Source organism: Palaemon carinicauda, chromosome 13, assembly GCF_036898095.1.
Source record: "Palaemon carinicauda isolate YSFRI2023 chromosome 13, ASM3689809v2, whole genome shotgun sequence".
NCBI classification, from domain to species: domain Eukaryota; kingdom Metazoa; phylum Arthropoda; class Malacostraca; order Decapoda; family Palaemonidae; genus Palaemon; species Palaemon carinicauda.
Genome location: NC_090737.1, coordinates 88,871,859 through 88,884,773, shown reverse-complemented (window position 1 = coordinate 88,884,773; position 12,915 = coordinate 88,871,859). Strand labels below are relative to the sequence as shown.

General features: G+C 47.2%; 1 protein-coding gene across 1 annotated transcript; it reads right to left on the bottom strand.

Annotated features, from left to right (window-relative positions):
- Positions 1-6,053: 6,053 nt before the first annotated feature.
- On the bottom strand, positions 6,054-8,109 carry LOC137651698 (uncharacterized). Its single transcript, XM_068384917.1, has 4 exons — positions 8,024-8,109; positions 7,395-7,543; positions 6,822-7,009; positions 6,054-6,740 (listed from the first exon to the last, which is right to left on the bottom strand). Exons 1-4 carry the CDS (start codon positions 8,107-8,109, stop codon positions 6,054-6,056), a joined length of 1,110 nt encoding a protein of 369 aa, XP_068241018.1.
- Between the last annotated feature and the right edge of the window lie 4,806 nt (positions 8,110-12,915).

Genomic DNA, 12,915 nt, shown 5'->3' with positions numbered 1-12,915 from the left:
GCGGACAGCTCTGTACACAGCTACTTTTGTTTCTGTCTTGAGTTGGTGATTTAGGAAGACTCTTGACCTGAGTCGGCCGAAAGATGCGGAGGCATGATTTATCCGAGCAACTATTTCCTCATCAATATTGCGTTTTTTAGTGAAGATTCTTCCAAGGTAGATTAAGCTACCAGCTTGTTTGATGGCTTCCCCATTCAGATGAAATACTGGTGGATCTCCTGCAATTATTTACAGGGATAGGATTTCAGTTTTGTTGATGTTAACTATGAGCCCCATGGCTCGGTAAATTGATGAGACAATGGTAAGGCTGCGTTGCAGGGCGTCTGTTGAGTGAGCCACCAGAGCGCAATCATCCGCATATTGGACTTCCATTAGGTGTGTCATTGTTGTTTTGTCACAGACTGGAGGCGCCTAAGGTTGAATAACTTTCCATCTAGTTGAAAATACACTTTCAATTGATCTTCTTCGTTTACCGTTGGTGGCTCAGGAGGGTGACTGCAGTGAGGTAGATGTTGAATATCACTGGAGCCAGGACACATCCTTGTTTTACTCCAGTTTCTACTCTGAAAAGTTGTGATTTACTACCACCTATACTTACACAGGCTTGATATCATTGTGTAAGTTTCTTACAATATTAAGGAATTTCGGAGGTACTCCAATTTTAGAGAGAGCAGTCCATAAAAGGTCTCAGTTCACCGTGTCGAAGGCCTTTGTTAGATCGATAAAGGCTATGTGAAGATCACGGTTTTTCTCATAGCATTTCTCTTGTAGTTGTCGGGCCACGAATATCATGTCACAAGTGCTGCGTTCTTTACGAGAGCCACATTGCATCTCTGGTAGTACATTTTCTGAAATGTGTTTGCAAAGTCTTGCAAGCATTATTCTCTCCAGGATTTTACTTGCAACACTGAGCAAGGGGATGCCTCTGCTATTGTCACAGAGGGAACGGTCCCCCTTTACGTTTGTAAATGGTGACAATGTGTGAGACAAGCCACTCATGGGGGTGTACCAACCGTGTTTCACACAATTTTACATAATTCCTTTTGTATATATTATGCTTGTATCTTCGCTCTTCCCTCGCACTAAAACGAACATGAAAATTCATGTCTGGTTTTTCCTCTGTAATATTGTCTGTCTTGTGAACTTGTTATGTCCTGTTGCCTTGAGGTTTTGTATATAAGGAGAGTGTTCTACAATAATATAACTCAATCGTTTCCAACCTGCCTTTGAGTTCACAACCTTACTCGGCGCCGTCAGATTGGTGACCCCGGAAGTCGACTCGCTCCCACTGCCTTCCACCCCCACCTCCCTCGTCCCTCCATCGTTGGTACTATGACAGAGACGGACTCTACTATAGCAGTTGGTGCTGCGGCCGCCCCATTGAAACTTTCACCGTTCGCCACCGGAGAGGCGTTTTCTTGGTTTCAACGAGCTGAAGTCCAGTTTCGTATCAGGGGCGTGACTCGCTCAACCACCAAAGCGGATTATGTTCTCGAGGCGATACCCAAGGACACCTTTCCAGAAATATCCGACTGGCTTTGTGAACAAGGAGACACCCCAATAGCGTATGACGCCCTCAAAACATACCTTCTGCAGCAGTACTCGCGGTCGCCAGCCGCCTGTATAGCAAAGCTTTTTCAGCTCTCACAACAACCGTTGGGGGACCAAAGGGCTTTGCTTGCCCTCAGGGAAATGACCAATATAGCTCGCCTTCAACCTACAGCAGACGGCTCTCCTCGTTAGGTGAACCTACTTCATGCCCATTGGATACGCCGTTTACCCGAGCCTGTACACGCTGCCATACCCGATGTCCATAGTTTACCCATAAAGGACTTGATGACCAAAGCCGACGCCCTTATGGACAGCCACTTCAAGACCTCCAACAACGCCTCCACCCCTGACGACGAGGATGCCTATTCAACGTCAACCGAAGCTGACATGAATGCCGTAGGACATACACGCCTACCCCGTGACGTGCCGAAGCGGCGAAAAAGCCGCCCACCACCCGCCAATCGCTCGCGCCCCAACGAACGACTTCTACAGCCACTTACTACCTCCCATCCGCCGCAATTTTGCTACTACCATTTCAGATTCGAGGCAACCGTGAAGAAATGTGCCAATGATTGTCAGTGGCCAAAAAACGTGAAAGAAGGCCATCGCTTGTGGCGGTGGACTCCCATGTTTCTAATCTTTTCTTTTTACAGGATGCAGGAACGGGCGTGCGATAGACACGGGTGCTTGTTGTTCTCTTTTGCCAAGGAAACTCTTCAAGGCAAAACGTAGTCTGTCTACATCTGCCGACGTCCGCTTAGTAGCTGCCAACGCATCTGCGATACCCACCTTCGGTTACGAGAACCTCACATTATCGTTCGGAAATGGTAAATTCAATTGGAAGTTTCTCGTTGCTGACGTCACAATGCCAATCCTCGGTGCGGATTTCCTCTCTCATTTCCACCTTCTAGTTGATGTCGCCCACCGACGATTGGTCAACGCAGACTCGTACTTATCGACACCTCTTCATCCCGCCCCCTCTAACCTCGCTCTCGACATCAGCGCACCCACGGAAGCCTACGCCCACCTCCTCACGTCGTACCCGGAAGTTTTCCGTCCAGAACTTTGCCAAACACCCACGGTTCCTGCCAAGCACGGTATTTATCACCACATCAAGACGACGGGACCCCCAGTCTTCGCAAAATTCAGACATCTAGCACCGGAACGATTGGCAGCTGCCAAACAGACGTTCGCCGAAATGGAGAAAATGGGCCTTTGCCAAAAGGCCTCCAGCCCATGGTCGTCACCCTTACACATCGCTATGAAGAAAGACGGCTCCCTCTGTCCGTACGGGGATTACAGGCGCCTGAACATGCAAACAAAACCAGATCACTACCCCCTCCCAAACATTGCCGACGTGACCTCCTACCTGCACAAAGCAAAGGTTTTCTCTACGCTCGATTTCCTGAAGGGGTATTATCAGGTGCCAATGAACCCAGAAGACATCCCTAAGACTGCCATCACCACTCCGTTTGGTACATACACCTTCAATTACTCCTGTTTTGGCCTTCGTAATGCTGGGGTCATGTTTCAACGTCTCATAGATGGCATCTTAGGGGACCTCCATTTCTGTGTATGTTATGTTGACAACATACTTGTGCTCTCCTCCTCAAAAGAGGAACACCTCCGTCACCTTCGCATCGTGCTCGACCGCCTGCAACAAAATGGCCTTGTAGTCCGGTACGACAGGTATACCTTTGGCGCCAACGAAGTATTGTTCTTAGGCCACCGCATCACTCCTGAAGGTGTCCACCCCCTCCCTGAGAAGGTAGCAGCCGTTCAGAACTTCCCTGTGCCCTCGACCGTCAAAGCTCTGCAGGAATTCTTGGGCATGATCAACTATTATCACCGTTTTCTGCCAGCCATTGCCACCACTCTTGTTCCCCTCTACGCCTCCCTCAAGGCCTTCTTCAGCAGAAAACTGTCCAAGGCAGAATTGGGTTATTCTACCTTCCATCGAGAATTGCTGGCGGTGCACTTGGCTGTCCGTCACTTTCGCCATTTCTTAGAAGGTACGCCCTTCATCATTCGCACAGACCACATGCCTCTGGTGCACGCCTTCACTCGACAGTCTGATGCCTGGTCCGCCCGTCAATGCCGACATCTCTCCGCCGTGGCTGAATACAATTGCACTCTCCAATACGTCCCTGGGAAAATGAATCCCGTTGCCGATGCCCTGTCAAGAAACACGTTGGCTGCCGTTCAACTGGGATTGGATTACAACACACTAGCAGAAGCCCAACGACAGGATCCAGAGTATCAAGCTTGTATGACATCCTGCACGTCCTTCCGTTGGGAAGACATTCCCCTCGAAGACTCCAACACCACCCTCCTCTGTGACGTCAGTACTGGCAGACCGCGACCTTGGATTCCTGCTCCCATGCGCTGACAGGTGTTTGATTTCATTCAAGGCCTTTCACATCTCTTGTGCCGTTCTACTGCACAGCTGCTGAAGGCAAAGTTGATTTAGCCCGGCATTTCTAAGGATACTAAGGATTGGGTCCGCGCCTGTACTTCTTGCCAAACTTTCAAAGTACATCGACACACGGATTCAGGAGTGGGCACCTTTCCTCAACCTCAGCGTCGTTTCGCACACATTCATGTCAACGTTGTAGGCCCCCTACCCACATCACAAGGACATCGTTACCTGTTTACTGTCGTCGACCACTCCAATTGTTGGCCTGAAGCCATTCCCATTGAAACTGCAACGTCCGCCTCATGTACATCTGCCTTACTCTCTGGATGGATTTCAAAATTCGGTATCCCTGAGCATATTACTTCTGACAGGGGAACCACTTTCACCTCTCAATTGTGGACGTCATTCTCGAATCTCCTGGGCATCACCCTACTTCAGACAACTTCCTACAACCCCGCTGCCAATGGAATGGTTGAACGTTTTCATCGCACCCTCAAAGCAGCTTTGATGTCCCGCTGCAAGGATTCCAACTGGTTTACTCAGCTTCCCTGGGTCCTCCTGGGACTAAGGACCACTCCTAAAGACGCCCTCGACGTCTCGGCAGCTGAAATGGTGTATGGCAACCCGTTGGTCGTCACTGCCAAATTTTTTCCTTCTACAACCTCCTCCGACGATCTCCAGCGCATACGTCACGTCGTGGGAAAATTTACTCCGTGCCGCCAGACTTACAAACCCCCAGCGAAGCATCACATACCAACGGACTTGCACTCTACAACGCACGTCTTCCTGCGCAACGACACCAGCAAGCCACCACTAACGTCCCCTTACACGGGCCCTTTCCTTGTGATCCGAGGCAGTCCGAAAGCATTCCTCCTAAAAATTTTGGGCAAAGAAGACTGGGTCTCCACTGATCGTCTAAAACTTGCTTATCTTCTGCCAGATGACCCGCCTACAGTTCGCCTCTCTAGATCAGGGCACCCTATTTAACATGTACAGTATGTCATTTTTAGGGGGGGAGCCATGTACCAACCGTGTTTCACAAAATTGTACATAATTCCTTTTGTATATATTATGCTTGTATCTTCGCTCTTCCCTCGCACTAAAACGAACATGAAAATTCATGTCTGGTTTTTCCTCTATAATATTGTCTGTCTTGTGAACTTGTTATGTCCTGTTGCCTTGAGGTTTTATATATAAGGAGAGTGTTCTACAATAATGTAACTCAATCATTTCCAACCTGCCTTTGAGTTCACAACCTTACTCGGCGCCGTCACAGGGGACTTCATCCATGTTCCAAATAGAGAGAATAAGGTTGTGGAGATGTTGATGTAGTAAGTAGCTCCCCTCCTTGAATAGTTAAGCTGGTAGACCATCAGGGCCAGGGCTTTTGTTGTTTTTCATAGCCCTGATGGCTTTTATAGTTTCTGGAAAAGCGGGGTTGGTATCTAGGATTTTTGAGTGTGGAACATCAGGGATGTTGTTTAGTATATTAGGCTCTACAAGATTTCGTTGGTTAAGGATCAAGCTGAAATGTTGTGCCCAGCCATCTATTATCTTACACGGGCCCTTTCCTTGTGATCCGAGGCAGTCCAAAAGTATTCCTCCTAAACATTTTGGCCAAAGAAGACTGGGTCTCCATTGATCGTCTAAAACCTGCTCATCCTCTGCCAGATGATCCGCCTACAGTTCGCCTCTCTAGATCAGGGCACCCTATTTAACATGTATAGTATGTCATTTTTAGGGGGGGAGACATGTACCAACCGTGTTTCACACAATTGTACATAATTCCTTTTGTATATATTATGCTTGTATCTTCGCTCTTCCCTCATACTAAAACGAACATGAAAATTCATGTCTGGTTTTTCCTCTATAATATTGTCTGTCTTGTGAACTTGTTATGTCCTGTTGCCTTGAGGTTATGTATATAAGGATAGTGTTCTACAATAATATAACTCAGTCGTTTCCAACCTGCCTTTAAGTTCACAACCTTACTCGGCGCCGTCACAGGGGTTTTGTATATAATCCAAATAGAGAGAATAAGGTTGTGGAGATGTTGATGTAGTAAGTAGCTCCCCTCCTTGAATAGTTAAGCTGGTAGACCATCAGGGCCGGGGCTTTTGTTGTTTTTCATGGCCCTGATGGCTTTTATAGTTTCTGGAAAAGCGGGGTTGGTATCTAGGATTTCTGAGTGTGGAACATCAGGGATGTTGTTTAGTATATTAGGCTCTACAAGATTTCGTTGGTTAAGGATCAAGCTGAAATGTTGTGCCCAGTCATCTATTATTTCCTGTTTGTTTTTTAGGAGGTTTCCTTCTAGAGAGCGAAAAGGAGTTATACTACTTTTCGTTGGGCCATATAAAATTTTATTAGAGTTGTAGAGACCATGTTGATCATTTGCATCTGCGTATGATTGAGTTTCTTTTGCACGGTCATTCCACCAGTTATTTTCCCTGTCTCTGAGTATTTTCTGCACTTCTGATCGAAGCTGTTGGAAGATTTCTTTGAGAGCTACAGAAGTAGGTTGTGAGAGCCATGTATCGTGCGCTCTATTTTTTGCTGTGATTAGGTCATGTATACCATCAGCATTGTTATCAAACCAATCTTGATGACGTCGTGTGGAGAAGCCTAGGGTTTCTTCTGCATTTTCCTGAATTATAGTTTTCAGTTTTGTCCACTCAGAGTCAAGCTCATAGTCGATGTTGTTTTGATCAATGTTAGGGATCTCAGCCAGCTTTCTTGCTATTCCGTGACGGTAGCTGTTCAGAGTAGGTGTCTTTCAGAGCAAGAATGTTTAATTTCTTTGAGGGAGGTTTGCGAGAAAGAAGAGGACGGATGGTTAGCTTGAGCTTAGCACGTATTTTATTGTGATCGTGTGGCACTCGCCACCTCTCATTCCACGGGTCTGGACGGCATCTTGCTGGTCTCGCTTTTTGATTATGACATAGTCAATCAAATGCCAGTGTTTTGATCTTGGGTGCATCCACGAAGTTTTGTGCTTGTTTTTGAGCTGACAAGGGGTGTTGGTGATGACTAGGTTTCGTTCTGAGCATAAGGAGAGCAATCTGATTTCATTGCTATTCATATTGCCATGACCATGATGACCGATGGTGCCTCCCCAGATGTGGTGTTCCCTTCCCACTCTGGCATTAAAGTCAACTAAGAGGATCAGTTTATCTTCCCTTGGAGTTTGGTTAATGGCTGAGTCTAATAATTCATAAAAAGAGTCTTTTGTCTCATCTTCAGTATCCAGTGTAGGAGCGTAAGCACTCAGGAGAGGGGCATAACGACCTTTTGCAATTGGGATGCGCCAGTTCATCACCCTCTCCTATATGCCAGCTGGTGAGTCTGGGATTTTACTTAGACGTTTTTTTTTTTTTTTTCATTGTAAAACCGACACCATGGTTTTTGCGTTCATTTGCTGGTTAACCTTTCCAGAAGAATGTGTATCCTTCTACCTCTGTTAGGGTGTCCTCTTCTGAAAGACGAGTTTCACTTAAGGCAGCTATGTCAATGTTGTATGTTTGCAGTGCATGGGCGACAAGAGCTATCCTGTGGTGTGGTCTGTCATTTTTATCACTGTCAATTAGTGTGCGAACATTCCAGGTGGCAATGTTAAGGGGTATTTTTCTTCTATTTTGAACGCAGTAAGGAATGCCTTGGTAGATGCGGTTATCCACCCAAGTGGTAGGGAATCAGCCAATGTTTAGGTTACCTTTTCTAAACCCTTCCCTGCCAGGGGTGAGCAGTGGGGCCTCCATTTCTGGCAGCTCAGTCGTACTGGAAGCTGCCGAGGGATAGACCTGATTCATGCCAGCTCTCCAACGACCATCACTCCAGTGCCTCCCACGTGCAGGACTCAGGCTGATGACTTCCAGCCGCAATCTCGACCTGTCACCGTCACCCTATCCTGTGGCCGGGGGACTTTTGTTGATTGGTGGTGAGGATAAGAAATGGTGTTGAAAGAGAACGAAGCAGTGTGCTAACACAGGAAAAGGATTATTATGGATGTGGGGGTGCGCTCTTCCCACAACCACATCTTGGCCCTCCTCAACTCACGTCAGTGACAGGAACAATTCAGGACGACTGAGAGCAGATTTGGGTTGCAGGGATATGCCGGAAAACACAGTATTTAAGGAAACCATCTTATGTGGTACCCCGCGCACAATTTTTTCGTTTGGGGTTTACTCCCGTAGCCTTAACCCACCCAATGGCTGTCCACAAAGCAGTGGGTGCAGTGGTTGGTAGGCATCAAGGTGCATCCACAAGGCGGTGCTCCTGCGTGCCTTACCTTTGGGGCCTACTGCTGCTCCGGGATCCCCTGTTGGTTTACCCTAGGGTCGCAAGACACTTAGTTACCGTGCGTGGCCACTGGGAGGCACAACAGGGGTCTAGGTGATGGAAAGGTTGTGTACTGGCAGGGGAACACTTACGCATTTGGCTTCCCTTTTCACTGTGAGAGTTAGCCAGCGGCAAAAGCTGAAAGCGAAAAACAATGGGAAGCAATCATTTGACGCAAACTGTGCTTTTGCACATGACGCATCACATCACCCTATATATATATATATATATATATATATATATATATATATATATATATATATATATATATATATATATATATATATATATATATATATATATATATATATATATATATATATATAGGGTGATGTGATGCGTCATGTGCAAAAGCACAGTTTGCGTCAAATGATTGCTTCCCATTGTTTTTCGCTTTCAGCTTTTGCACATGACGCATCACATCACCCTATATATATATATATATATATATATATATATATATATATATATATATATATATATATATATATATATATATATATATATATATATATATATATATATATATATATATATATATATATATATATATATATATAGGGTGATGTGATGCGTCATGTGCAAAAGCACAGTTTGCGTCAAATGATTGCTTCCCATTGTTTTTCGCTTTCAGCTTTTGCCGCTGGCTAACTCTCACAGTGAAAAGGGAAGCCAAATGCGTAAGTGTTCCCCTGCCAGTACACAACCTTTCCATCACCTAGACCCCTGTTGTGCCTCCCAGTGGCCACGCACGGTAACTAAGTGTCTTATGGACAGCCACTTCAAGACCTCCAACAACGCCTCCACCCCTGACGACGAGGATGCCTATTCAACGTCAACCGAATTGACATGAATGCCGTAGGACATACACGCCTACCCCGTGACGTGCCGAAGCGGCGAAAAAGCCGCCCACCACCCGCCAATCGCTCGCGCCCCAACGAACGACTTCTACAGCCACTTACTACCTCCCATCCGCCGCAATTTTGCTACTACCATTTCAGATTCGAGGCAACCGTGAAGAAATGTGCCAATGATTGTCAGTGGCCAAAAAACGTGAAAGAAGGCCATCGCTTGTGGCGGTGGACTCCCATGTTTCTAATCTTTTCTTTTTACAGGATGCAGGAACGGGCGTGCGATAGACACGGGTGCTTGTTGTTCTCTTTTGCCAAGGAAACTCTTCAAGGCAAAACGTAGTCTGTCTACATCTGCCGACGTCCGCTTAGTAGCTGCCAACGCATCTGCGATACCCACCTTCGGTTACGAGAACCTCACATTATCGTTCGGAAATGGTAAATTCAATTGGAAGTTTCTCGTTGCTGACGTCACAATGCCAATCCTCGGTGCGGATTTCCTCTCTCATTTCCACCTTCTAGTTGATGTCGCCCACCGACGATTGGTCAACGCAGACTCGTACTTATCGACACCTCTTCATCCCGCCCCCTCTAACCTCGCTCTCGACATCAGCGCACCCACGGAAGCCTACGCCCACCTCCTCACGTCGTACCCGGAAGTTTTCCGTCCAGAACTTTGCCAAACACCCACGGTTCCTGCCAAGCACGGTATTTATCACCACATCAAGACGACGGGACCCCCAGTCTTCGCAAAATTCAGACATCTAGCACCGGAACGATTGGCAGCTGCCAAACAGACGTTCGCCGAAATGGAGAAAATGGGCCTTTGCCAAAAGGCCTCCAGCCCATGGTCGTCACCCTTACACATCGCTATGAAGAAAGACGGCTCCCTCTGTCCGTACGGGGATTACAGGCGCCTGAACATGCAAACAAAACCAGATCACTACCCCCTCCCAAACATTGCCGACGTGACCTCCTACCTGCACAAAGCAAAGGTTTTCTCTACGCTCGATTTCCTGAAGGGGTATTATCAGGTGCCAATGAACCCAGAAGACATCCCTAAGACTGCCATCACCACTCCGTTTGGTACATACACCTTCAATTACTCCTGTTTTGGCCTTCGTAATGCTGGGGTCATGTTTCAACGTCTCATAGATGGCATCTTAGGGGACCTCCATTTCTGTGTATGTTATGTTGACAACATACTTGTGCTCTCCTCCTCAAAAGAGGAACACCTCCGTCACCTTCGCATCGTGCTCGACCGCCTGCAACAAAATGGCCTTGTAGTCCGGTACGACAGGTATACCTTTGGCGCCAACGAAGTATTGTTCTTAGGCCACCGCATCACTCCTGAAGGTGTCCACCCCCTCCCTGAGAAGGTAGCAGCCGTTCAGAACTTCCCTGTGCCCTCGACCGTCAAAGCTCTGCAGGAATTCTTGGGCATGATCAACTATTATCACCGTTTTCTGCCAGCCATTGCCACCACTCTTGTTCCCCTCTACGCCTCCCTCAAGGCCTTCTTCAGCAGAAAACTGTCCAAGGCAGAATTGGGTTATTCTACCTTCCATCGAGAATTGCTGGCGGTGCACTTGGCTGTCCGTCACTTTCGCCATTTCTTAGAAGGTACGCCCTTCATCATTCGCACAGACCACATGCCTCTGGTGCACGCCTTCACTCGACAGTCTGATGCCTGGTCCGCCCGTCAATGCCGACATCTCTCCGCCGTGGCTGAATACAATTGCACTCTCCAATACGTCCCTGGGAAAATGAATCCCGTTGCCGATGCCCTGTCAAGAAACACGTTGGCTGCCGTTCAACTGGGATTGGATTACAACACACTAGCAGAAGCCCAACGACAGGATCCAGAGTATCAAGCTTGTATGACATCCTGCACGTCCTTCCGTTGGGAAGACATTCCCCTCGAAGACTCCAACACCACCCTCCTCTGTGACGTCAGTACTGGCAGACCGCGACCTTGGATTCCTGCTCCCATGCGCTGACAGGTGTTTGATTTCATTCAAGGCCTTTCACATCTCTTGTGCCGTTCTACTGCACAGCTGCTGAAGGCAAAGTTGATTTAGCCCGGCATTTCTAAGGATACTAAGGATTGGGTCCGCGCCTGTACTTCTTGCCAAACTTTCAAAGTACATCGACACACGGATTCAGGAGTGGGCACCTTTCCTCAACCTCAGCGTCGTTTCGCACACATTCATGTCAACGTTGTAGGCCCCCTACCCACATCACAAGGACATCGTTACCTGTTTACTGTCGTCGACCACTCCAATTGTTGGCCTGAAGCCATTCCCATTGAAACTGCAACGTCCGCCTCATGTACATCTGCCTTACTCTCTGGATGGATTTCAAAATTCGGTATCCCTGAGCATATTACTTCTGACAGGGGAACCACTTTCACCTCTCAATTGTGGACGTCATTCTCGAATCTCCTGGGCATCACCCTACTTCAGACAACTTCCTACAACCCCGCTGCCAATGGAATGGTTGAACGTTTTCATCGCACCCTCAAAGCAGCTTTGATGTCCCGCTGCAAGGATTCCAACTGGTTTACTCAGCTTCCCTGGGTCCTCCTGGGACTAAGGACCACTCCTAAAGACGCCCTCGACGTCTCGGCAGCTGAAATGGTGTATGGCAACCCGTTGGTCGTCACTGCCAAATTTTTTCCTTCTACAACCTCCTCCGACGATCTCCAGCGCATACGTCACGTCGTGGGAAAATTTACTCCGTGCCGCCAGACTTACAAACCCCCAGCGAAGCATCACATACCAACGGACTTGCACTCTACAACGCACGTCTTCCTGCGCAACGACACCAGCAAGCCACCACTAACGTCCCCTTACACGGGCCCTTTCCTTGTGATCCGAGGCAGTCCGAAAGCATTCCTCCTAAAAATTTTGGGCAAAGAAGACTGGGTCTCCACTGATCGTCTAAAACTTGCTTATCTTCTGCCAGATGACCCGCCTACAGTTCGCCTCTCTAGATCAGGGCACCCTATTTAACATGTACAGTATGTCATTTTTAGGGGGGGAGCCATGTACCAACCGTGTTTCACAAAATTGTACATAATTCCTTTTGTATATATTATGCTTGTATCTTCGCTCTTCCCTCGCACTAAAACGAACATGAAAATTCATGTCTGGTTTTTCCTCTATAATATTGTCTGTCTTGTGAACTTGTTATGTCCTGTTGCCTTGAGGTTTTATATATAAGGAGAGTGTTCTACAATAATGTAACTCAATCATTTCCAACCTGCCTTTGAGTTCACAACCTTACTCGGCGCCGTCACAGGGGACTTCATCCATGTTCCAAATAGAGAGAATAAGGTTGTGGAGATGTTGATGTAGTAAGTAGCTCCCCTCCTTGAATAGTTAAGCTGGTAGACCATCAGGGCCAGGGCTTTTGTTGTTTTTCATAGCCCTGATGGCTTTTATAGTTTCTGGAAAAGCGGGGTTGGTATCTAGGATTTTTGAGTGTGGAACATCAGGGATGTTGTTTAGTATATTAGGCTCTACAAGATTTCGTTGGTTAAGGATCAAGCTGAAATGTTGTGCCCAGCCATCTATTATCTTACACGGGCCCTTTCCTTGTGATCCGAGGCAGTCCAAAAGTATTCCTCCTAAACATTTTGGCCAAAGAAGACTGGGTCTCCATTGATCGTCTAAAACCTGCTCATCCTCTGCCAGATGATCCGCCTACAGTTCGCCTCTCTAGATCAGGGCACCCTATTTAACATGTATAGTATGT